Genomic DNA, 25927 nt, shown 5'->3' with positions numbered 1-25927 from the left:
CACACAACAATACTCACAGTGTCCAGGACGCGGGGCTGGGGCAGCACAGGGCCCGCGGGCGACCCCAGGCTGTGATCTCAAGTAGCTGGTGGAGACGCTGCCCTGATGGCCTGGCTGGCCTTTGAGAGGACGCCAGGCCGGGAACAGCTGCCAGGGTGGTGGTGGTGGTGGAGGATGGAACTAATCATCAGTAAACCTCACAGGAGGAGAAACGTCTTTGCTGAGAGTAAAATTCCACCCCTCACTGAAAGAAGGGCCCCGCGTGTGTGTCAAGTTGCCGGGACAGAGCAATGGAAGCAGATGTGGAGGGTCCATCAGTTACCCTGAGGGTCCCCTCATGCCCTGAACACAAGCGGTGTCTTGGGGCCTCTGTCCCAGCTTGGTGTCCCCAACCACCAGTACGGAGTGGTGGGTGGGAGCAAACTCATTTTCTCAGCATCCGTGACCAAGCTGCCCTTCGTGTTGGTACCTCCAGGCCTCATTCCAGGCAGAGAGCAGAGGGGGAGGAGGAGAGAGAAAAAGAGATCTGACAGACGCCCCAGAAAAGAGCCTGGGGGCTAACCCTCCACATCCCAGAGAAACCACAGGGGAGGGTGGTCTGTGCACAGATGGCTTAGCCTGGGGTGAGACCCCCTGAGCAGACATTCACTTCTGCACCAGAGCAAGACGACTGCCTTCCGGGTTCGGACTCATGAGACCTAGCTTCCAATTCCAGCATGACTGTTCACCAGCTGTGCAACCTTGGGCAAAGTATTAACCTCTCTGAGCTTCTCATCTAGACAGTGGGGATAATGCGCTCAAACTACTGGGCCGTGGTGAGGATGAGTCAGAGAGGGAGTGAATGGACTTTGGCTAAACCAGAGATGTGAAGTATTGCTGCCCTTGTCCTCGGGCACCAGACTCTTCATCTCAGAATTCTGACAGGAAGCAAACTGCTGCCTGGGCATGGTGATCACTGCGGCTGGGGCAGTGGGCGGGCACTCATAGCCTCCTGAGTATTGCTTGACCTGGAGGAATGACCCCTAAGTCCTCGGGGGCAGACTCTTTGCTGCTGGCCATTGGTCTCCAGTGCACGCCCTCTGGCCTCTGTTGGACTAGGAGGCTGTGGCGTCGGGGATAACAGGACAAGGGTCCCAGCAGAGTGAGGGCCACCATAGAGACAAGGGCGCTGAGACTACCCAGTGCTCCAGGAGCACCTACTGAAAAGTCTCAAGGACAGGCTGGGAGAAGAGGAGGCAGCAGGAGCCTTCCAGAAACCCAGAGAGGCTAGCAGCCTCACAGCCCCTCCGGATTCCAGGAGAAGAGGCCGTTGTGGAAGGGCAGGGGATGGTCCGGCAGAGAAAGAAAGAGTGGGGAGCATGAAGGAGAAGGGCCTTCTCAATTCCTCGAGAGCCCTAAGAGCACTGATGCTTCTGACAAGCCCTGGATGCCTGGCCTGGAGGGGCCTGATCATCAAGCCAGGGTGGGGTGGCGGGCTGCTCCTCTCTAGGGGGTATGGAGCCAACTCTGTTCTTAGGAAGCTGTAGCTTCCCTGAGCTGGAAGGGATTTTAGTCCAGCCTCCCATCTGACACAGAAGCTTCTCTTAACACATCCCAGACCCATAGTTATCCAGCCTCTCCTTGAATACCTCGGGTGACGGGGAGCTCCCTCCTTCTCAAGGTAGCCATCTATACTGCTCTACCCTTAGTCACGTACCCTTCCATGCTCGAGCCTTCTCTAGCAGCCCTGAGCCTTTTCTCCCCAGAGCAGGCTTCCCAGAGGTCAGAAGCTGCCCCTCCGTCAGCAGGACCACACTAGTTTTCTCTGCAAATTCAGTGCAGCCAGGGCTGAATGATTCCTCCCACAATCTGAGCCCAGAATTGCCAAAATCATGGAACCAGGCCCTCTATCATCATGACACCCCAGCCCCAAGCTGGCGCCTCTCCGTCCTCAGGGCAGCAGACCCCCAACCTCCTTTCCGGATGAATTAGACTTCCCATTGGCAGGGGAGTGCAGACGCCTGCCATAGTATGGATGCCAGCTGAGGGCATCCCCTTGATCCCGGGGGAAACTGCCGCCCTGAAGCTTCTTCACAGTTTGAAAGAGCTGGTCTGGCTGCTAATGGGAAAGCCGGCCCCGTGCTGCATCAGGAGAGGCAGTAAATGCTGTGAGTCTGCGTGAGTGGGTGGAGGCAACCTCGGGGGCTGTGATTTCCACTTCCTGACACGGTACAAACTTCGCAGTTTATGCAGAACTAATGAAAGATCTCTTGGGTCTTGCCATTTCACCCACCAAGCGCCCGTAAAACAATGCGGTGACAGCAGCCGCCTGATCACAGAGCTACATGGCGTGTGGAATGTGCTTCTCCAGAGTGATTCTTGCCTTTCCAGAATCCCTCCCCATCCTTGTCCTGCCTTTCCTTCCTGTCTCTTTTCTTCTCCAGGAAGGCGCCAGAGCCTCCCAGCTGGGGCCTGGAGGGCGGGATGGGCTCCTTATGGCAGGTGGCACCCTGTGAAAGACCCGGACCCGGACTTGAATTCCTGCTCTGCCACTTAGGACACTTTGGGCGTGCCTCATTTTCCTCATCTGCTACATAGGAGAAGAATAGTGTCAGCCTCCTAAGGTGGTCTTAGGATTAGATGTGATGCAAGTCACGTTGAAGGACAGCCTGGTACACAGTAGGCATCTAGTAAGTGGTGCCTAGTATTAAAATGATTTTTATGTTATATAGTTACTGTAATGACCACCTCTGGGCCTCTGCTCAAATTGTTTTCTTGTCTAAAATGCCATTTCCCTTGAAATCTGCTGCTTGAAGGACCACAGTGGTGGATTAAAAATGGCCACAAAGGCTTTGCACCCTTGGACAAGAAGAAGCGGAGGCTGAGTCCCCCAGCCCCACTGACTTGCATGCTTTGGCTGTGTGGCTTGCTTTGGCCAACAGGACTTCGGAAAATGTGATGCAAGGGATGTTTCTGAAAAGCACTTGAGCGCTGGGACTCCCCTGTTTTGAAAGCTGACCTAGGCCTGCCATGCTGTGAGGAAACCTCTCTGCCCTACCGGGGCTGAGAGGCCACGTGGAGGAGAACAGAGGTACCCAGCCCACAGCCAGGGCCAACCCCAGGCATGTGGATGAGGCCATCTTGCCCCCTCCCCACCCAGCCTTTCCACCCAACATCCCATGTGACTGCATCGGTGAGCCCAGAGGAGATACAGAACTCCCACGTGGCCAAGCCACAGAGTCCTGAGAAAGAATTGTTTTAAGACGTAAGTTTGAGACGGTTTGTTACACAGCAATAGATAACCGATACAATTACCCATTCACCAGGATTAAGCTCAGAGGCTGTCCCTTCTCAGAAGACTTCCCAAACTCCTCCCAACCTAGAATTAATCTCCCTGCACGCACACACACAGCCCCGCCCCGTATTGACACAGCACTTTGCAAGGGTAGCAGTTAGCACAGTCTGCCTTCACCAGGGTTATTTGTACAGGAATCCTGTCTCTCTGGCCTGTGAGCTGCCAGAGAGCAGGGTTGGGACCCTTTCATATTTCCCACCATGCTCAGAAGCTCTGCCTGGTTCCCACATACTAGGTCCTCAGGGGGGCCAGTGAGAACCTGGCCTGCCTCTGTGCAGACACAGCCACCCAGGCTGGCGGGGGACACACTCCTGGGTCTGAGGTCCAGCAGGGCCACTGACTTGCCCAAGGCCCCTCCCCTTCTGAGCCTCTTCCTCCCGCAGGTGGACACATGAACCCCTGTTCAGCCCCCCTCAAGGGTTTTGAGGCTCCCGCTGGTATGTGTGCAAAAGTGTGTGTGCACGACCAAGTCCGGACCCTGTGTGCACTGTGGTGAAGCCCCACTTGGGTTGTCACGGGGTGGGGGGGTGGGGTCCTCCGCTCCACTCCTTCTTACCTTCCGGCCGTGGTAGCCCTGGATCCCCGGGTCTCCCTGGGGGAACCAAGAGAAGGCCATTAGAGGGGTTTTCTTGCCACCCCCTTCATATTACCATCCCTCCTCCTTCCAAATCCTCTGACCTCCACCTCCAGCCATCCCTGGAACAATAACAGGGACTGTTCTACTCTTCAGAATGAGTCCTTGCCTTGCAGAGGCAGAGGGAGGTGAGAAAGGTCAACTTGGCAGGGGCCCAGGACACCTGAGGATCAGTTATTGTTCTACCACGGACCCTCTGTGGCACCTGGACAAGTCACTTTTCCCCAGGGCTCTAGCTTCTGCATTTGTGAAACGGTTGGCTGCGATCAGTGCTTTGCTACTTCTCATCCCTAGAGCCGCAGGGACTCCAGCTTCAAAGGGAGATTCTGTTTGACATCGTGGGCTTCCAGATAAGGTTTCCAAAGAAACCGGATGACCCTGAAGGTCCTTTCCAGTTCTGGCCCCTTATGAAATGCTGTTTTATTGGGATGTTGTGACAGCGTCCTGGGCATCACTTTTCCAACTAGACCATGACCTCCTTGGAGGGCAGGGCCGCATCTTCCATACCAGCCGTAGCACTTGCTTGGCCTGAGCCCACAAAAATGCAATCCTTGTGGGACCCAATCAATTTCCGAGTGGCGTTTTTGGAAATAAGCCACTCGTGACCGTTCTCTCAGCCGAGATCCCCCTCAGCTCCCGTCAGTGCCGCCTCCCCCTCCCTCCTGCAGGGAACTCTCCCGCCCGTTTGACGCATCACCCAGAGGGCCCTCACCTTCGGTCCAGGAGGCCCAGGTAAGCCCTGCGGAAGCAAGAAAAAAGGTGAGTGGATTCCTCTGGCAAACGGTGGGGGCTCGTCATGTTTCCACTGGAGGCTGTAATGGGTTCTGGACGTGTTGAAGAACAGATCCAGAGGGTCCTGGAAGGATATCTGAAACCTGCTGAGGGCACGTGGGGACAACAGGCTCATGTCCCTCTTTGGAGCCACATGGGCGCCGTGGGCATCTCCGCTGTGCTCGCCCACTGGAAAGTAGGTCAGTGGCATCATGTGAGATTGGCAGTGTGGTTTGGTCCAGATTCCCACCCACCCACCTCCTAACTGGAACCGCTCCCTGGAAAGCCGACCTTGCCCAGCAGAGCCTGGGTTTTGCCTCTGGCCCTGCCAGCCTGTGGGGGAGCCCTCTTCTCCCTGCCCCACCCCTGGGGCACAGTGAGCACAGCAGCCAGCGCGGGGGAGGTGGCATGGGCCCCCACGGGAGCCCGAGGGAGAAACAAGGGAAGGCGGGCTCCGGCGTGGTCTCGGGCGTGGGTCTGGACGGCAAACACTGGCTGGAGAAAACCATGATGCTCGAGTCTGGTCTCTTTCAGTTGGTTTCAAAACATGCTTTCTGGTTTTTCTCTTTATAAACAACCTAACAAAGAAAACCACCTGGCTTGGGTTCGGCGATCGGGAGCCCACTGTGTCTGGGCCGTCAGTGAAGAAGTGAATTTGGAGCCTTGTTTTTTGGTTTTCTCGGCTTGGTTTGTCTGGTTCAATTCCCTAAATTTCACTTCCTTTCAGGTTTTCTGTTTTTGCATCTAGAAACCCATGGAAGTGAGACTAACTTCCCTCCCCCGGGTTCTGGGGAGAAATCACGGAAATATTTGAAATTCGTTACGGGGATCAAGCTGAACAGGAGAGCTGGCTCCCAGCAACTTAGCTTTTCACTCTGCTGGGCCGCCTTCTGGCCAAGATGGCGACCCTCGTCTGCCAGAGCTGTCGCCCAGCCTGGGGGGACCCTACGCTGAACCTCAGCTTTTGGGCAGCTGGGGTAGCTGAGGGCCCAGATGTGAAGCCAAGTGACATGGAATGTGGCTGTACTCATCGAGGGCTATTTGGCGGGGACACCCTGACCCAGCAACTCCACCTTTGGGAATCTATCACCACAAAAGCATCAGAGATGTGCACATTTATGTTCAAGAATATACGGAAGGGGACTCATTAACTACCTTGTAGACAGACCCAGCAGTCCTAAAGTCCACATCACAGGAGACTCCTGACTTAGGAAGGGGCATGGTTTACGATATTAAGGGAAAAAAGTAACAGGATACAAACAGGATGTTATATTATTGAGAACATCATCAACGTGGAAAACCCTGATGTGCAGATCTAAGGAGGAAAATGGGGAGTACTCTCCACAATGTAATGATGGGGAACTCTGGCTATGAGACAGCAGCAACTTAAGACTTTGTCTACGTTTCAGCTTTTTCACAATGAATGTATGATGCCTTTGTCATAAGAGAGAAAAACACTTTTTTAAAAAAAGCCACGTGGAAAAAACATTATCAAACAGACTATGTCCTTAACCCCCGTCCCTCCAATAACTGCTGATGGTAGTCTTAGCTCTGGGTGGAGAACCCATTTTCTCCCAAGAAGCCCAAGGCCCTGCTAAGTTATTCTGCCCTGGTGCTTTCTTGCACTAAATTGGGCTGAGAAAGAGTTGGGGCTTGGCCAGGGCTTACAAACAGATGACTGGTGGACACTGGGACTGACCTATTGCCTGAGTGTGGTCTTGCTTGGAGGGGTGTCTGTTGGCCCCCCTGGGCCCTCCCGGCAGTGGTCCAGTCCCCAGGCTCGATGCAGGGCCCTCCTGGCCGACCAGATGTGTAACTTGGCTGGAAGGTGGCCCAGGAGTGGAAGGCCACACACACCAGCAAAAGAATGTCTGTTAGCGATGCCAGGCAGTCAGATGCCCCCTTGCTACCACCTTAGAACACACTGTGCCCAACTCAGGTTTTCCTAAGCCCGGGGGTCGGGAGACAGCCATCAGAATGGCCCTGGGAACTTTCTTTCCAAGCTCCTGTCTGCTGAACCTGGGAGGGGGCGCCTATTCGAGGTGTCCTCCCTGGCAGGCAATGACTGGAGTGGAACACATTGGTCTCAGGATGTGTGTTCAGAACCAGAGTGTAACAGGTGAGTGTGACAGGGACAGGCAGCTCCTGCAGCGGCCAGCCACATCCAGTGGCCTTGTCAAGTGTTTCTGCCTGTTCAGTGGGGACCCAGGTTCCCGTGGGTTATGAAAGGTTTGGAAGCTTCCAGGGAATTCCTGGGACAAATCTCGAAGGAGAGGAAGCAGTGGAGAGTGGGAGAGTTACTTACGGGTGGCCCCATGGGCCCTGGCAGTCCTGGGGGCCCCAGAGGTCCACTTGGTCCAGGAGGGCCTGGTGGCCCTTGGATGCCGGCCTGGCCCTGTTCACCCTGAGGTTCGTGGAAACAAGTGTTAGACAGAGAGCCCCAGGCTGCAGAGCGGTCCCGCCCCAGTGCCATGCACCCGGTGAGGCCCTGCCGTGGGCTCTGGGGGAGGCGGTGGTGGGGTGATGGTGATGGTGCTGTGGTGGTGACTACATGCAGGGGCTGGTGGCAGTGAGGAGACGGCCAAGACATTAGCCCCCAGAGGAGGGGCTTCCAGAGAGGACTCGCTGCGTCAGCTGCTGGTCCCCAGGGCAGAGCTCTGCTGCGGTGGCAGAGGAGCGGGTGAGATGCCCCCCCGCCCGACCGAAGGCCTCTTCCCAGCCTGCTCAGATGGCCAGGGTACAGCCCAGGTGGCCGGCAGCCTGGGCGTGTCTCGGGCCCTCCCTCTGCGTGGCGAGTCCACCGTCTCTGCGCCCTGGCCTCCTAACTATCAAACGAGAACAGCTGCTCCTTGTTTCCTGTCACTGCTTTTTGCTGTCTTTCATTATCTGGCCCAGAGGATCAACTGAGATCCTGAGGTCAGAGGCCACAGAATTTTGTTCGGCTCACCAAATAACTGGGCAAGAGATTTTATGGAAAACATTTGGCTTGGTGGCTTCTGATGAAAAACTGGGAGCCCTGGCCAGCTAGGCCCACATTCCCGGGGGGCTGCCTCAGGCCCGCCCCCATCCTTTCTGCCTGCAGCCTGCTTCTGTCACTTATGTGATTTGTACCTGACCTCAATTGAGTTTTGAAAGTGTAAAGTGCTTTGTGCCTCTCTGGAGCCTCTATTATTATTCCTTTGCCTTATCCCCCAGCCTTTGTCACCCACCGTGCATGTGCCCAGGGTAGACCCAGGGCCCAGGGAGGTAGGGGTGGGATCATGCCTCCTGGTCCATGTGGCCCAGATCTTGGGGCTGAGGGCCAGCCCAAGTCATCCTAGATCTACACAGACCCATGTCATTATGTTATTTTCTACGTGACCTCTCCAGGGAGGTTCTGGGCTCAGCTCTTGATGGGGGATCCAGCCCTGCAGACAGACTAAGGCAGAACAGCCTGGCAGGTGTGAGCGCTCCAGGCTGGGATGCAGGGAGACCCAGGCAGCCAGACTCCAGGCCAGCCCACCCTTCTCAGTGTGATCTCAGTAATCCTCTATGACACTGCTGCTTCCCTATGTGAAAAAGGGAGCTGACAACGCTTGCTGCAAACTCCATAGAGGAAAATGATGATTACAAATAGGAGTGTACGACCTCATAATGAGAACTAAGATTTTAGCAGCATCTGCTTGAATCATCTCTCAGATGGGACATCCTAGGGCAGATGCCACCAGCAGTGCCACTCTGGGGCCTGGGCTGCAACCTGCCACACCCTCTGAGAAGCCACTTAAGGGCTCAGAGTGTCCATGGTGGAGAAGGCAGGTGCAGAAATGGGTCACAGGCCCCATTTTACAGAAGAAAAAACTGAGGCTCAGAGAAGTTGAGCTCCCTAACCAAGGTCACAAGAAGAATTTGGGGGGAGCCAGGACCCAAGCTCAGAACTCCAGACTATTCCTATTCATTCCAAGTAAGCCCCCAGCAAAAACTGCTCACAGGCTAACTTTCTGCACTTTGGCAATGACTTCCAACACCATCTGCTAAGCACATCATATGTCATATAAAGTTTCCTCTTTCAACTAATGTTAGACCCAATGTTTAAGCATCTTATAGAGCCTGTGAAATCAATATTGGTTTATTGATAGGAAATGGACAAGCCTTTTTATGTCCCACCATGGCTGACAGCATAAAAACCTTATTCTCTAGGCAGAATCTGCAGCAGGCAGGACAGGGGCCCCTATTCTTCTCTCTCCTTTGCAAATCAGGTCAGGGCAACACAAAAAGTTCTGGCTTATCCACCTCTTGCTCTTGAAAAGGGGGGCAGCAACATGCCTCGGCCCCTCCTAATTTCTTTGTCTGTGAGGTGGCGATGATGCCACCTCCACTGCCAGGTGGCCCATGTCGGATTACATGAGATAATCCAAGCAGAATTCTTACAACAGTGCTTGGGACCCAGCAAGGGCTCAACACATAGCAGCTAATGCAACTAAGGCCAGGAGGTGGCTGCTGGGGCTTGAGGCGAATGGCCGCTCTGAGGGCAAGGACTCGGCTCTCCTGAAATGGGGTCTGACACGGGTAGGGGTGGCTGAGAGCGGGGTGGGCCTGGTGCTCTCTGAGCTGCCAGTGGGCCCCCTGAATAGCCAGCCTTGGGCTAAGCGCTCAGAGCACATGGAGGCTCTCAGGACTTGGCTGGTGTAACGGGATATGTAGCCTTGGGTAGCACGTGTGTCACGTGTCCCTCTGTATTTTTAGCTGTAAATTGGAGTGATTTTTCAGCCTTGTTCAGCCAGGTGCCTGAACATGCAGGCCCCTGGGCCCTGGCTCCTGAGTCAGGCCAGATGGTGGCTCCAGGCCCTGCTGTCGGGTTTTCAGAGAGCATCTCGGAGCCCTGCCGCTTCCAGTTACCTTGGGGGTAACCCCTGACCCCCAGTGTAAGGAAGGCTACGGGCATGGGTGGGAGCCATGGAATTCCTGGCCTGGCATCACGCTGCAATGCCTATGCCTGGATCCCTGGGTCTGTGGTCTCTCGTTCTTTGTGATCTGGTCCTATCCCAGCCTCCTTGGCTTCGTTAGGCAGGAAGAAGGGAGCAGTTGCTCACAATGATTACACCTGTCAGTTGTGGGCTACATTTCCTCTGCAAATTCCCTCGCTTCTCAAACTCAGGTTACAAGTGATCGGATGCTAAGCAATCTGCATTTCTAAATATAAAGGGTGTAGGTCCAGGTGAGAGAGCTCTGGACGTGGGCTCTGAAGACCTGGCTGCCGGTTCCCGATCTGCCCCTTGTTGTTTGTGCGACCTTAGGTACAAATTCACCTCTCTGAGCCTCAATTTAATTCTTGCACTATGCCAGGAATTATTCCCAGTGCTCTACAAACACAATAACCCTATGCAGTAGGAACCGTTATTATCCTCGTTTTACAAATGAGAAGCTGAGGTACAGAGAGGTTAAGTAACTTGCCCCACATCACACAGCTAATAAGAGAAGGAGAATCTGGGTGCTCTGCAATTTACTGGCTGTGTGACCTCAGGCAACTTACTTAATGTCTCTGAGCCTTATTTCCCCATCTGTGAAATAAGGATGATCATGCCTAATTCATACAACCACTGAGAGAATTAAATGAAATGAGGCCTGTGAAATGCATAGCCCAGTGGCCGGCACACAGTGATGGCTGTCGTGAGTAGTAATGGTGGGGTAGTAGTTGTGGCTTCTGGGCCTGGGAGTTGTGTATTTCCACGTCTATGGCATTCGTGAGTCCATTTTTGTCTAAATTAATGTAACGGGAGTGCAGTGAGATTCTCGCTTCACCTATAGCCCCAGCTGGCCTGACAGGGACCAGAGACTCGCCAGCCCCTGGGAAGCCCCACGTGGTCTGGGAAAGGGAGGTGTCTACCTGGAAGGTCCGCCTTTTAATGACTGGGGGTGCAGCCAGCCGCACTGAATTGAGGAGAGGCAGCAGCTGAGGAGAAAGATGAGTTGGAAGGCCAGAGGGCAAAGGCCAAAGGTCGCAGGGGTTCAGGAGGGTTGAAAGTCCACCAGGATGGCAGGGCGGCCAAGAAGGAGGGAGGAGAGGAAGAGAGAAGAGAGATTAGCGAGCGTGAGGCACAGGAGGGAGGGCGTGGGCGGGGCGCTTGATGCTTGTGGGTGCAGTGCTGAGCTTGCCTTTAGATGGTACCCCATCCCTGGAAGGAGGCGGGCCCTTGGGGTACTGGCCAGAAGCACTCCCCGACTGGGAGAGTGGGCCCCCTGGCCAGACCTGCCCTCCATGGCCAAGCTGGGTCCCAGAGGCCTCCTAACATGCGGCCCAACATTGCACTGCCAGCCCCGCCGGTCCCTGGTCACGGACAGAGGCTGCTGGGCTGAGGGGAGCAGACTCCGAGGCTCTGGCTTGGGAGCCACAGGACCACCCTAAATTGGTACTTGAAGCCAGGCTGGTGTGTGGCGACCTCTCGGTTCTTTTTTTGGCTAAACGAGAAGGGCTGGTGTCAGCGGATCTGGGGAGGATGGTCAAAAGCAGAGCCAAGCCCGATCCCGAGGGTGTGGCCAGTGTGGGCACCAGCTAAGTGCTACTGAGGTCTCACCCTGGGGCTAGTGGGCTTGGAAAATAGACACTGGACAAAGACGTCTCTTGCATGTTCAACCACTTTTTTGGGGGGAGGCAACTTGCAATCATGTTATCTAATGTAATTTTCATTTCTGGAAATTCTTGCTGTTTCCAGACTCTCAACCCATGGGTGCTGAGTGCTCCGCTTTCGGAAGAGGTTAGAACCCACGTGAAAAGAAAGATGGCGTTATAATCCACCTCTCGTTTTTGAAAGCATTGTGACTCACATGAGGCCACTGGGACGATTAGAAGCGGGGCCGCCTGGGCTGAGGACGCACCCAGCTAGGGACCTGGGAGCCCAATCGTGGGCGGCCCCATCCCTCCCACTGTGGGGCCTGGGGACGTGCAATGTTGGGCTCTGCATCTAGGGAGCCTCTAAGCAGAAGGGCCTGGAGACCTTCCAGAACCTACAAACCTTCAGGGTAATTATCTGGTTAGAGCGCAGAGCTGCTAGAGACCTGCTTAGGTGCTCCTGGTGTGGGGTAGGGGTGGAGGTGGAGACAGGGCAATGGGGAGAGTGAGTGCCAGGCCCAGACACCAGCTCCCCGTCCCAGGGCACCCCTCCTCCCCCTCCCTCCCTGGAGATGCTACAGGCTGGAACAGGGGCCCGGACCACCTGGATCTTGTACCTTGCAGGCCAGGAGGCCTGCCACCCCCATCAGGTCTGCAGTCCCCTCAGAAAGCCAACAGACGCCTTGCCCTAGAAGGACCCTGCTTTCCTACCCACTTCCAGATAAACAGACGGTGCCAGCTGCCTTGCCCTGCCCAGCGGCTGGATCCCCAAATCCACGCTCACCCGGCCTGACTCGCTACCCACACTGGCGCAGCCATACCCCGGGCTCCTCTGCGCCCTGTGGCCCTGTGGAGCCTTCTCTCCCCGCCAGCTCCCTCTTCTTGGGTTGCGCTGAAGGGCAGAGAGCTCTCTCCTAACCGGCCCCATGCGTTCTCTCGGGGCTGATGACACACTGTCAAAGCGTCTAAGTTGTGTTGTCTTTTGTGCTGGGGGATGCTGTCTTTCTTTTGGGTAACATAACAATCCTGTGAGCCCATCGTTTCAAATAAACACAGCTGACCTTCTATTATTGTATCAGGATCAGGCTGGCCGGAACACCAGGGCCCCTGCTTCCCTGCAGCACATGCCGCTGACAGGCTGGCTCTGTCTGTGCTGCTGCCGGCCTGTGCCCCCCGCCCAGTCTTGGCCTCGCCCCCACCCCAGCCACTGACGCTCAGGGCTGTCCCCGCCTTGGCCTCCCCCTGGCCTGGGAACCAGGGGTCAGAGTCTGAATGGCCGGACCCTGCCAGCAAGGCCCTCCCAGCGGTCTTCTGGAGCCAAGCTGACCGACTCTGAGTCTGGCTTGTGCTTCTCTCCACTCCCTCAAGACCACTCCCTGGCAGGGGTGGGCGCCCAGGGCGGCCACACTGTGTGTGTGTTTGTGGGCACGATGCAGCCTATGACAGGGAGATGGACACCTAAAGATGCTCCACTGAGAGAGGCAAGGCCGATCCACAAAACGAGGGGCGTTTCTCGGGTCCCAGCTCACTGGGGCTCCTGCACACCTTCACTCCCCCCATCCCCGAGAATGGCTCTCTGATGTTGGCACACACATCTGAGGGCTCCCGATAGGAGGACAGCAGACTTTGGGCTCTGTATCCTGGGCTGAAGCAAGGGAAAGGAAGGAGCTGGGTGGGGCCAAGGGGGCATAGGAGATCATCCCAGCCCTGAAATCCCCCACTCCACTTGGAGGGGCTTCCTTGATTCTTAAAGAAGCAAAACAGAGACTTTACCCTTGAATTGATTCAGTCAGCCTCCAATTATCTCCCACCATGGAGGTCTGGGTCCTCTGAAACAATGACTAACCCAAAAGTCCCTCTGATTCCACCAGGGCAGGCAGATGGACACACACAAGCTGTCTCTCTCTCTCTCTCTCTCTCTCTCTCTCTCACACACACACACACACACACACACACACACACACACACGCACGCTGGGTAGGGAGCCAGACCCAGACTCACACAAGCTGCACAGCCTTACAATGAAGGCCATGTGCAGAGGAGCACACAGCCAGGCGTGCAGAGTTCCAGATACACACACGCTGGGGGCTCGCAGGCCCAGCCAGCACAGGAGCAGACATACAAAGACACGCAGCTCTGCACAAACACACACACACTGACTACCAGGCACACCCCCAGGAGCTGGCCAAACACCCCAGCACCGTCACGGCCCCACTCTGGCTGCTGAGTGCAGAGGGGGGCTGTGTGCTCCTGGTCTCCAAGCTCTATAGGGAAGAAGATGAGGCTAAACTGGGGGCTGTGCTCCAGGGATGGATCAGTATTCGGGGTTCACTTACCCGGTGTGGGTGCTCTCCACACTGACCCTGGGGAAGAGAAGGAAGGAGAGGAGGAATTAGGCCCTTGTTGGGGGGCTGTACCTCGGGGGCAACCTCAGGACTTGGGGACGCACCATGCATGTGCGTCACCCGCCTGCCCCGCTCTGTCTTGGGCTGAGCTCTCTCAGGCAGGAGAACTGATTCCCTCCCTCGAGCCTGGCTGGCAGCAGGGAGGTAACCTCCAGGACCTGCCCGGACGTGGCTCCACAGAGCCAAGGGCAGGACTCTGCCGCCACACATCACATGCCATGACGGCAGAGTCACGAGTTATGCTCCGTGCCTGGCTGGAAGTATCTTCCGGAAAGGCTGACCCTCTGGGTGGGTCCACCCAACGGCTCTGAACAGGAGCCCCTGGAAGGGAACAGCAGACACCAAGGCAGGCTATGGGCAATGGGGCCCTCGGAGACGCCTTCTTGGAGCCGCGGGTGCCAGGTCCCTGCACCATCTGCCCGGGGGCAAGCCCAGAAGAGCCCCCATCAGAAACTCAAGGAAGCAGAGAAGGTAGGAGGCTGGGAAGAGGGCCAGGCCAGTGGTTTACAAACTGACACCTCAGAATCCTAGAGGCTCATGGAGGTGCTCAGGAAATACCACAGGGGTGGCAGGCAGGATGGGCAGAGAAAGAGGCTGAGAAGGACCAGGCTCCAGGCCATGCCTTCCCCGCAAAAGAACCCCACGCAGGGCAGCTTCCCTTCTCTCTCTCATATACCATGTACCACAGGGTACAGGGGATTCCCCTGGTTCTGCTGATAAAATCTGAAGTTTGAAAATAATCCTTTCTACCTGTTGGAAGGCTGCTTCTTGAGATGAAAATTCTAGAAAACCTCCATCAGCTTACCTTTTCTCCTTTTTGTCCTGGAGGTCCCTAAGAAGAGAAATGAGACAGTTAGAAACAGAGGCTAAGGACTCAGGGCCCTAAGCCTCTCTGCTGGGAAACTTGGGGCGAGGTACCAACTGGCTATCCTGGGGGACCCGCCAAGCCCTGTGGGGAGGAACACACACACAGGTCAGTGGCACACAGAAGGCGGGCAGAATCAGAGATGCAGGCCTGCGTGGGATTGTGCAAGAAACTTTTTGGAAAGCCTGCAGTCCCGAAGGCTGGGCTTGGCCACCCACACCAGGTCTTCCGGTGCCCGAGATGTTCCAGCTGGCGTGGCCCAGCTCCTTCATCCACCCGTGGACATGACTAGGTGTGCCCTGCCCCCCGCACGCGGCCGCGACGAAGAACAGGTGTCATCCTTCATTCATTCCCGCAACCGCCAGCATCTTGCGGGCCAGCCACGGAGGAGGCTGCATGGCCACGTCAGGCAGGGCTCTGCTACTGCACACTCACGCCACGTCCTCACGGAGCCAAAAGCACCTTCTAACTCCTACCCTCCGAGGCCTCAGCATCAACCCCACTGAACCAGAAGGGCTTCTGGGGACACGGGGGCTGGGGCAGCACTGCAGACTTTGGGGGTTTTGGAGAAACCTTTGGCCAAAGAGGAAGCAGGAAGTGGGCGACTTAAGCCATCCTCAGTTCTCTGAGGAGGACATGGCGTCCAGCTGGGTCTCTCAGAAGCCTGACCCGAGGCCAGTGCTGAGAAGGCTTCACGCTCGGCCAGTGTGGAGGGGAGGGGGTAGGATGGTGCACCTTGTTCTGAGGACCCCCTAGGAGGCAAGGCTTCCAGGATGTGCTGAGTCACACCCGCGCTGGCCCGAGAGGAAGGCGCTGGCATCACTCCATCTCCCGGACGAGGTGACGGAGACAAGACCCTGCGGCTCAGTGAGTGGTGGCACTGGGACCGTGAAGGTCCAGCTGTGTCCACTCTGCCACGCGCTCTGAACTGGGCTGGACCTCAGGGGGCAGGGCTTCTAACCTTGGCTGGAGCCACAGGCAGTGTCCCAGCCTCTGGGGCCCTGAGCTCCCTTCCATCCTGCAGGCCTTCCTGAGGGCCTGTGAGGACCCACCTGCCAGGCCAGTCTCTTTGGGGTTTGAAGACCTCAGGATGCCCATGGACAGATCCATCTGGGTGGGAGGAAAGCCTTCTTTTGTCCCCGACTTGACAACTGGACCAACCCCCAAACTGGGAAATTCCTAGGAGGTTCGTGGGAAGGGACAAGTGGTCTTTGGGACAATCCATGTGGCACCGCAGCCTATGTGGTTGACTAAGTGTTTAGCATCAAGTTTAGCAGAATATGATGCATCTGGCTGGGAATCAGACTGCAGGGGACCAGGCCACCCTCTCTGGGGACAGAGAGAGGAGTGTGATGAGAGAAGGAGGGCCAGGGGCCCAGAGAAAGAACCCAAAGGCTTGGGACTGCAGAGACTTGGAGGACTGAGTCCAGACGTCCCAAATGGCGGCCCATGGGACAATCGTGGTCCCCAAGGTATTTTGTTGATCCCACACAGTTTTATTTCAATAAACTGAAATATTGAAGAGCAAGGAGAGTACAACAAAAATCTGAATTTCAAGTTTCTTTTTAAGTATTTCAAGGTCCAACAACACAGGGCACCGATTAGCTCCTGAGCCTGCCCCTTTAGGACAGGTCAGGGCGATGTGCCAGCTTGGCACCTGTCGTGCTTCCTCTGTGCCAGGCACCGTTCTAAGCACTTGGCGTGAATTAACTCCTCTCGTCCTTAGGACAGCCCTGTGAGTTGTGGGACAAGCCATGAATGCAGAGTCCTGGCTCTCTTTTACGCCACTTGGGGGGCCCCGGTCCTGTCTACGCCTTACATCAGATTCTCGGGGCTACTGTGAGGTGGGTGGGGCAGAGGTGACCCCCTTTTGACAGGTGAGGGCACAGGTTAAGCATGTGAGGGTGAGCCCCAGCCCCCCATGTTGGATGCCCGGCAGCAGGTAAACCACCCAGGAAGGGAGGCGAGTGGGAGACGGACAGATGCTAAACAGGCCAAGATAATTACACTAGACAGCATGCTGAATTAATAGCTTGGGGTCCCCGTGCCAAGCCAAACAGAAGCCTAATGGCTCTGTGGCCTGTCGGATTTTGACGGACGACTACGAGGTGGACGGGGGACCTATCACACTGATGTGAGCTCATGGGAGAAGGGGTGGCCCTACCGTTCCCTGTTCAAGTTAGTTCTGACCCTGAAACAGATGGGGAAGACTCACGGCGGGTGAAGTGGGGTGGGGCAGAGGGATGGCAGAAAGGGGAGTCCCCTAGAAGGGTCCCTTTCTTTCTAAACAAAGGGCCCTGGCAGCAGAAGGAGACATGGTGGAGGGTAAGGGCCTACCACGTGGGTCTCACTCCCTGTTCTGTTATTTAGGAGTTGTGTAAACTCAGGCAATACACACAACCATTCTGAGCCTTGATCTGCCCTTTCATAGAGTGGGGATGATAAGCTGTTGGGAGGATTACAGAGCAGTGCCCTGCTGAGGGCCATCACTGTTCCTTCCGGGGTGGCACGGACTGGGTTAAGGCTCTCCAGAAGGTGGGAAGGGGCCAGGAGGAAGGTAGGGGCAGAGGTCTGCTTCTCCGGGTCTGCCTTGTGCCCGATTGGGGCAGGAGTGCCTGGAGCCCTGGGCGGCCCAGAGCAGGGAGCACAAGGAAATCAGGCTCAGGACGAAGTGCCCGATGGGTACCCCTCGGCCCCCCTGCGAGTGCTGGATGAGAGCGGCGGTTTGGGAACACTAGCTGCTAATTCTGTGTGACACTGGCCAAGCGCAGACGCTCTCTGGACCTCCCTTTCCTCATTCTTCAGGTGGAGAAGCCCCCTGCCGCCTCTCCTCCCTGCGCTGAGCGAGGACCTAGGGGGACGCGTCGCACCCAGCCGGGGAGTGACCATGGGGCGCCCACTCCCGCTGTGGGGCAGTGCTTCTGTGGCCCGTGAGGGCAAGGCTGACCCCCGCACCCCTCGAGGGAAGGCAGGAAAACTGGGTCTTACCGTCTCCCCTTTTGGTCCGGGGCGGCCCTGGAAGGAGAGGAGCACGAGTGTGGGTGAGTCGTTTGCACCCCAGAAGTACCCCAGCCCCACCCCCCAGTCACACAGGGCTCCTCCCGTGAACGTGTGCGTCTGGGGCCCGGTGAAAAGGACTGAGATGAGCAGAGAGGAGCTCTGGACGGGAAGCAGCGTCCATGTGGACTTGGGCATGTATTGGGGCTCGACCGAGATGGAGACGCCGAGCAGCACACAGGAGGCGCCCTGCGGGGCTGGGGGCAACGGCGCGAGCCAGAGCTCTCCAGCCCTCTCCTCTCCCGCGGCCTCCTTGCCTCACTACCTTCCAGCCCCTTCCAGGAGGCCCCGGAATCAGCAGATTCTAGGATGGCTCTTGCTCCAGATACTGAGAGTGCAGATTGGAGGCCGTGGACTTGTGCCCAGGGGAGGCTCATGGGGGACAGGGCAACTCATTCAAATGGCCTCTCCTCCCCTTCCCACTGGCAATGACTTTCTGCCCCAAGAACGTTCATTTTATCTGAAGCGGCTTCCAAGGAGTCGGGGTCTCGCAGAAGGACGAGGAGACCCCGGGTTAGTGACCCGGACTAAGTTGGGGGAGCCCATAGCCCGAGAGGGTCCACTCACCGGTTTGCCGTCAAGCCCAATGGGACCCTGAAAGAGAAAGAGGCCAGATGTAAAGACGGAGCATCACAGCTGTCCTGGCAGAGAGGCAGCCTGGGAGGTAGTTAAGGGCACAGGTCCTGCACTATAACAAGTTAGGGTTCACATCTCTGCTTCACCACTTGCTGTTATGAGACCATGGGTAAGCTTAAACCTCGCTTTCCCATTCTAAAGTGGGGAGTAAAGGAATCTCCCATGAGGGGTCTTTGGGAGTGAATGAGATGCCCCCCGCCCCGTGCTGGCACGAGGGAGAACCTGACGGGTGGCAGTCGCCATGGCATCAACGTCCTTTTCACCTCGAGTGGAAAGTGGAGGGCGTGTTCCTGGAAAGCAGGGCTGGCCAGCGCCGAGGCCTGCGGGAAAGGGGGAGCTGGCTGCTCCCTACCCGCCTCTCGTAATCTGTCTTAGGCCTTAGGCAGGGCTCCCAGGACATCCAGATGGCCACATGACTGCCCCCAGCAGGCGGATCTGCTCTCAGAGCCAGGTCAGAGGTGGCCTCCGAGCGGTGCGTCATCTGCCCCACAGCCCAGGGTCCTATGGCTTCACAGCCTGTCCTGTCTGCCACCCCTGCAGGTCCGTGTTGGTGTCCCTGTCCCCTCCTGCACTGTAAGCTGAGCGCTGGGCTACTCTCCTCAGTTACTCTCCACGAAAGGCTGCAGGAGAGGGTCCTTACCGATGGGAATTTGGAATGGCAAAAGCAGTTTGAGGGCTGGCCCTGCCTGAACTTTAACACAGCCAGGCCCAGGAGTCGCCAGGGGCACAGCGGACCAGTCCTCTCCACTTACCGGAAATCCAGGAAAACCTCGAGTGCCCGGCTGACCCTGAAAAGAGCAGGAGAGGAGTGAGTGTGGGCGAGGAGGAGAGGAAGCCACACCTTAGTCCCCCGTTCACCTTGGCTCCCAGAGGATCAGTGGTTTCCCTCCCACTCCTCTGTGATCATCCGTGAGAGACACAGGCTGGGAGGCAGGATGGAGAAAGGAGATGGACCATCATAGGAAATCTCCTCCAGGGAGTGGGGTGGGGAAGGGAAAAGCAGGTGGCCAGCATCCTTTGGGATTTTCTGGGAAGTAGCCTCCCAGAGCTCCTCACTGCCCGCCCAGATGCTCTGAACCTCGGCATGGGAATGGGATGGAGAGCAAGGACAATGGGGACAGCCTACAGCATGCTGAACTCCTGGACTGGGATTGTCTAAGTCCGCTTCATCTACACAGTCATTGTTCACGGTCACCTATCTAACGATGGTTTGGATATCGGAAATTGGCCTTTGGAATGTGTTTTCAGACCAGAACAGGTCGGATTGCCCACTGTCCTCTCGCCCTGGCTACTAGGCTCTCCTGGCTGGGTAATCTCTGGGTCCCCCAATCTTTGTGGGATGCAGAGCGATCATGTCCATTTTTCCGGAGGTACAGAGTGCACAGATCTCGGTATTCAGGTTGGAGATTAGAAGCAGGTTCACTGGCCAGATTCAGGACAAAAGAGAAGTGCGGAGGTGAGAAGAAGCCTGAGGCTGTGCAGACCCAGGGCTGGAACGGGCTGACCAGGAGGTCCAGGGTGATGGAGAGCTACGAAACCTGGGTCCTGTCACTCCCCTTCTCAAGAACCAGCAAGGGTTCGCTTCTGCTCACATGTCATTCAAGGTCAGCCTCACTCTCATCCTGATGCACCATTTTAGCTCCTTTCCTGCCTCATCTTCCTACCTACTGTCTGCTTGGGCACCCTGGCTCACCTGCCTTTCAGTGGACACACCAAATCTTTCACACGATTAGCTTTCAGCTTGAAGTCTCCCCTTGACTGAGATGGCCTCAGTCTCTTCCCAAGCTCGGGGTTTTGACTCTGGTAGACTGAGTTCTAATCGTGTCTCCACTGCCACCAATGGCTATGTGGCTCTGAGCAAATGGCTAAACCTCCCTGAGCATCAGTCTCCTCATCTATAGAATGGGGATAACTGTACAAACTCATAGGGTCGTTCAGCTGTATCTGTAAAGCCTATTGAAATGCTAGCTGCTATCATCAGATGTCTGTTAAACTGAACTGAACCTAGGAGCACCAGAATAGAGCAAGGTTGTCTTTGATCCAATGTCTTAGGATCAATGGAGGTCTGTCCTTGCCAAGCAGTAGTTTCAGAATTGGCCCTTATCCAGAGGAAGATTCCTCTGGGTCCAACTGCTGTAAACCTGAAACACCTCCAGGCTGCTTGGGTCTTCCTTGAAGCTGTGGACATGGATGCCTAGAGGCCTCTGTTCGGGGGATATGCTCAGGGGACAAGGCTGGGTGGGATGGGGTCCCTGCTGCCAGGGTCCAGGCAGGGAACCAGCTGGGGCATACTGTGGGCCCGGGATGGGCTTGTGGGAAGCATCCCAGAGGGCAAGAGCATGGAGATGCCACTCATGTACCAGAAGGGCCCCAGGCCTCTGTCCTCTCAAGGATAAGTGATGCTAAGAATAGCACTAAGAAGAAAACCTGGAAACCACCCAGTGTAAACTTCCAGCTACGCTGAATGCTGAGAGGCCTGAAGAAAAGGTCAGGAGGAGAGGATTCCAAGAAACATCTTCAAGTCCCACTCTGGGTAATGTTTACATGGTAGGGATAATCACATGGTTTGCTAATTACAGAGCTGTCCCTGGTAGCAGGACGCATCTCTCCCACCCAGAGCCAAAGCCAGGGCTGACCAAAGCTTTTTCAGGGATCTTGGGAAGAATGTTGTCATTGACCAAATGGAAACTGGGACTCTACTTCCTGGAGAGGTCGGGCCTTGGTGAGGCACTTGGAGGGCTTGGAAATGGATTTTAGTTTCCATGTCTTCATATCTATACTGAAGGTGGACATCTCTTCCGATGTTTGTTGACCCATCCTATTTATTTGTGAACTGCCTGTTTGTATTCTTTACCAATAATTCCTACTACGTTTATCTTTTTCCTACTGATTTGAGTAGAGCTCTTTGTCAAGAATAGTAACTGAGAGTCATATGTGTTGCAAATATTCTTTCCAATTTGGCATTTATCTTTTTTATGGTATATTTTCTACCGTGTGGAAGTTCTACATTTATGCCGACAAACATATCAATCTTTTCCTATGGCTTCTGGGTTTTAGTCATGTTTTTTTAAAAAATTAATTAATTTATTTATTTTTGGCTGTGTTGGGTCTTCATTGCTGCACACAGGCTTTCTCTAGTTGAGGCGAGCGGGGGGCTACTCTTCGTTGCGGTGCGCAGGCTTCTTATTGTGGTGGCTTCTCTTGTTGCAGAGCACAGGCTCTAGGCAGGTGGGCTTCGGTAGTTGTGGCACACAGGCTCAGTAGTTGTGGCTTGCGGGTTCTAGAGCGTAGGCTCAGTAGTTGTGGCGCATGGGCTTAGCTGCTCCGTGGCATGTGGGATCTTCCTGGACCAGGGCTCGAACCCATGTCCTCTGCATTGGCAGGTGGTGGATGCTTAACCACTGCACCACCAGGGAAGTCTTTAGGTCATGTTTTGAAGGGACTTCCTCAGTTCAGAATTATAAATGTTTGCTCATGCTTTGTCCTCATATTTTATGGCTGCATGTTTTACATCTGAGTATTTTGTTCATTTGAAATTTACTCTGATTTCTAAACTGTTTGTCAGTTGTCTCAGCATCATTTCCTGAACAATCTATCTTCTCTTTCTATTGTGAAATGAAGCCTTTATCATGGACCAAATTCCCAGATACGTTTGACTTTACTTCTGTTCTATTTGTTGTTTTAATTGCTCTGTTTCTACAATACGTTATGATGGCTGGTAGAACAACTAAACCCCTCCTCCCCTACCCCCCTTACTCTATGTTTCAAAAAGTTTCTGAAATTCTCATAACTTTTATTTTTCCAAATGAAATTGAATGTTACTTTGTTGGACTCCTAACTCCACCCCCCAGATTCATGGGTATTAGGATCATGTTAAAATTGTGGATACATTTTTTTGTAGATTAATTTACAGATTAATGTTATATCCTTCTATACAAGTACAAGGGAAATAAGCTTTACACTGCTCTCTAAAATCTCTTCCTTTAATTCGAGGCCAGGGAAGAGAGGGAGCGAAGTGCATCCCTGTTTTTCGGAAGTGGACCTATGTCTACTCCTCCCTACCTTCCTCCTGCCTGCACTTGTGTGGGGTAAAGCAACACAGACAAACTGAAGTTTCTGGTAGGAAGGACGCTACCAGGAGCTCTCCCTTCCCTCTCATCTAACCCCTGAAAGAGGGCCAGTTGTGGATCTGTCCAGAGCCTGCCTTATTCTACCTCTGCTACCCCAAGTCAGTGCTGGCTATCTTTTAAACAAGACTCTGCTGGTAAATGCTTAATCACGTTGGGGAGAGTGGGGGAGGAGAGCCCTGCTTTGTACAGCATTTGCCAATTTCTGTAAATCTGTGATTCTGTAAATACTCCCACCACAGCCCGTTTTAAGCTTGAAAAGTGATGTCACTGAACGCAGAGTTGGGAGAGGGTGTGTATGACCCACCCTCGTGAGCCGCCTCCACTCACTCTGACCTCCGGCAGCAAACGGAAGGCCAAACATTACAAGGACATCCCAAATCTATCACCTTCAGATTGAACTCATCTGCCCCCGCACAATCTGCTTCTCCCTTTGGGGAAGGGCACTGCCAGGCACTCCGCTACTCAAGTCCGAAAGGTGGGGTCACCTTGAACTCCTCTTTCTCCGTCAATCCCCATTTTTATCATCACTAAATTCCGTCAATTCCCCTTCCAACATATCTCGCCAGTCCAGCCCTCCCACCGGCCCCACTGACTGTGCTCCAGTCCAGGCCTTGACGATTACAAGTCCCTTCCTGCCAGCCCCATACCTGCAGCCTCTTCTAAGCATGCTCCGTGCTGGAGCAGGAAGGATCAGGGGAGCTTTTTTTTTTTTTTTGCGGTACGTGGGCCTCTCACTGTCGTGGCCTCTCCCGTTGCGGAGCACAGGCTCTGGACCCGCAGGCTCAGCGGCCATGGCTCACGGGCCCAGCCGCTCCGGAGCATGTGGGATCTTCCCGGACCGGGGCACAAACCCGCGTCCCCTGCATCGGCAGGCGGACTCTCAACCACTGCGCCACTAGGGAAGCCCCTGGGGAGCTTTTTAAACTGCAAGTCTGATCGTGTTCCTCCTCAGCAGAACACAACCCACGGCGTCTGCACTGCCCTCGGGGTAAAATCCTGTCCTGAACATCGTGTCCTTCATGATCGGGCCCTTGCTCACCTTGCCAACCTCTCTCTCACCATCCTTGCTCTTGCTTTGCTCTGGAAAGAACTTCCCCCATTTCTCCGGTAGTTTACGGGAACTGCTCCTGCCTTGGAGTTTCAGCACTCCTCCCCAGCCTTGGTACCTGGGACCTCTGTTCCTCCTTGATCACAGTTTAGTTACCTCTTCCTCCCGGAAGCCTTCCCTGCCTGCCCTCACCCCAAGTCACCCCTCATCTTCCACAGCTCCCTAACCGTCCCCAGCTGAGCGCTGACTGTCTGTACTATAATCACTATGGGATGGCTTCTCTCTGCAAAGGGGCGAGCGGGCTGCAGTCAGGTTTTCATCTTCTACCCAGCACCTAGGATGTCGTAGGTGCCTGACAAATATTAACGGAACAAATAAACAAAGAAACACTCAATGGGTGTATTGACCTGGTGTCTCATTGTGAATGAGGGCTGGAAGTTCAGACAGCTCCTCCTGGCCCCTGAAGAGAACCTGGGGTCTCCGGGAAAGAATGAGCTCCCTCTGAGATGGGGGGCATTTCCTAGCCTGGCAGCTGACCTCTCCAGTGCCTGTGGGGCCAGCCAGCATCTCGGGGTCCCAGCCTCCTGCTCAGTTTAATGGGGCCCACCGCTCCGGCACCTTGCCTCACTGGAATGTGAACCATCCTTCTCCAAAGAGCCCGGATGGCGCCCCCTTTGCACGGACCGTTTACGAAGCTGCAAGACAGGAGGCAGGTGGCCCCTGAGAGCGGCAAGGCTGGTTCTCATTAGCAGCATGTGTCCTAGGCCCTTCCTGGCTGAGTGGAAAGCCACATGTTCCCCATCATCCCGGGCCGCAGAGGGCTTGCCCACTTGACCTCTACCCCTTAATTGCAATCGGTCCCATGGTCTTCTGCGGTCCCCTGCTCTCAGCAGCTCCAGGCGGCTTCCTAGGAGGAGCTAAGGGGGTTGCCCTGGTGTCTAGCGAGGACTCAGCAGGGGCCCCAGCCATCTGGGTGAAGGTCACACACACAGGCCAAAATCCGAGGACACTGGGCTTGATCAAGCCTCCTGGTGCCATAAAGCCTCCCCCAACATCAACACAACACCCACAGGGAGGACTGTTTTTTCAAGGTAAATATCCTTTTTAAACAGCAGAGCTTAAAACGTGGAAGGCGGTGTTGGAGAAAGAATGCTGGCTTTGGAATGAGGCCGACTGGGCCCAAACCAAGCTCCAGCACGGAGGAGCCGTGTGACCACAGGCCAGTTATGGACCTCTGTTTCCCGCTCTGTGAAATGGGCTGGCAGCTTTCCTGGGGGCCAGAGGGACTGGAGGAGGCTGGCACATACACAGGCTTTCAGTGTAGGACCTAGCATGTCTCCTAGGTGTCCAGGAGAGGGAAGCTATTGCTATTACTGGAACAGAAGGTACTCTTCACCACTGGAACCATGTCCAGCACGGTGGGTATATTGATACACGCTGGGCTGGAAGCAGGGGGAGCTGAGGCAGACCCTGCCCCCGGAGCATATTCTCCAGAAGTGAGGCCTTTTCAACCACTTCTAGGTACCCAGCTGACATGACACTGCTGAAAGATGCTGCTAAGAGGCTGTGGGAGGACCAGCCTGATCCACACAAGGGAACATCTGTGGTCAGACCAGGAGGCAGACAGAGATGCTGGCCAAAGAGTAGGGCCTGTATTCTGTTACTGCCCTGTCCTCCTAACAGGTCCACCCCAGATTCCGTCCTTGTCGTTGGAACCTGGGGGACTGTCTTTCTCTGTGACCTCCCCATGTCCTAGTCGGCCCCTGGCTGGGTACCCCACCTGGGCTCAGGGCACCCACACTGTGGCTCCCCCAGTACACGAGGGGGCTTACAGCCCAGCGGGACGGTGGCCACGTGAGCCAGAAGCACAGGTGACGGGAACCCCGCGGCTGGGTAGCATCAGGGGTCAGAGTGTAGACTCTGAGCACACGGCCCGGGCTGAGTGTCAAATCCCAGCACCACGGCCACACTCTCATGTATGGCCTTCGGCAAGTCACCCGGCCTCGCTGTGCCCTGCTTTTCTCATCTATAAAGTGGAGATGCTAAGAGTACCTACTGTGGAGTTCTCGTGAGGATTAAGTGAGCTGCTCTGTGTAAAGGTGTTAGGATACTGCCTGCCACAGAGTAAGTGCAAAGTGTCAGCCCTCAGCACTGTCGCGTGCTCTGAGCTGGTAGAAACCTTGCAGGGAGGGCCTGTCCACGCAGCCCAGGCCCCTTCAAGCCCTGCCTCCAGCCCAGGCCCCCGGCCTGCCCGCTGGCCCTGCTCCCCAGCTCCATCCTTCGGCTGCCCTCTCTGACCTTCTCCGCTCTCCCTCTCTGCTCCCAGCTCTCACCATAGCCCCTTCCTGGCTGCAGAGCTGTCAGGGCCTTGCACGTAGCTTAGCAATTTGCTCTCTGACCCCCCTCCTCTCCCTAGTCAGTGGGTAGCAGCCTCCTGCTTCCCACTGAACGCAGGGGAATG

The 25927-nt window shown here is 55.5% G+C and overlaps 1 protein-coding gene across 1 annotated transcript in view; it reads right to left on the bottom strand.

Annotated features, from left to right (window-relative positions):
• Positions 1-25927, bottom strand: part of LOC101270486 (collagen alpha-1(XIII) chain) — an 84324-nt gene that overhangs the window by 45368 nt on the left and 13029 nt on the right. Inside the window, exons 6-14 of the mRNA XM_033407581.2 lie at positions 19041-19076; positions 18220-18246; positions 17584-17610; positions 14536-14562; positions 13662-13688; positions 10603-10668; positions 7045-7143; positions 4681-4707; positions 3891-3926 (exon numbers count right to left, since the gene is read on the bottom strand). Of these exons, the coding sequence (XP_033263472.2) occupies positions 3891-3926; positions 4681-4707; positions 7045-7143; positions 10603-10668; positions 13662-13688; positions 14536-14562; positions 17584-17610; positions 18220-18246; positions 19041-19076 (372 nt within the window). The remainder of the gene's footprint in view (positions 1-3890; positions 3927-4680; positions 4708-7044; positions 7144-10602; positions 10669-13661; positions 13689-14535; positions 14563-17583; positions 17611-18219; positions 18247-19040; positions 19077-25927) is intronic.

This window comes from Orcinus orca, chromosome 14, assembly GCF_937001465.1.
Source record: "Orcinus orca chromosome 14, mOrcOrc1.1, whole genome shotgun sequence".
Taxonomy (NCBI): Eukaryota; Metazoa; Chordata; class Mammalia; order Artiodactyla; family Delphinidae; genus Orcinus; species Orcinus orca.
This window is presented reverse-complemented; position numbering and strand designations above follow the sequence as displayed.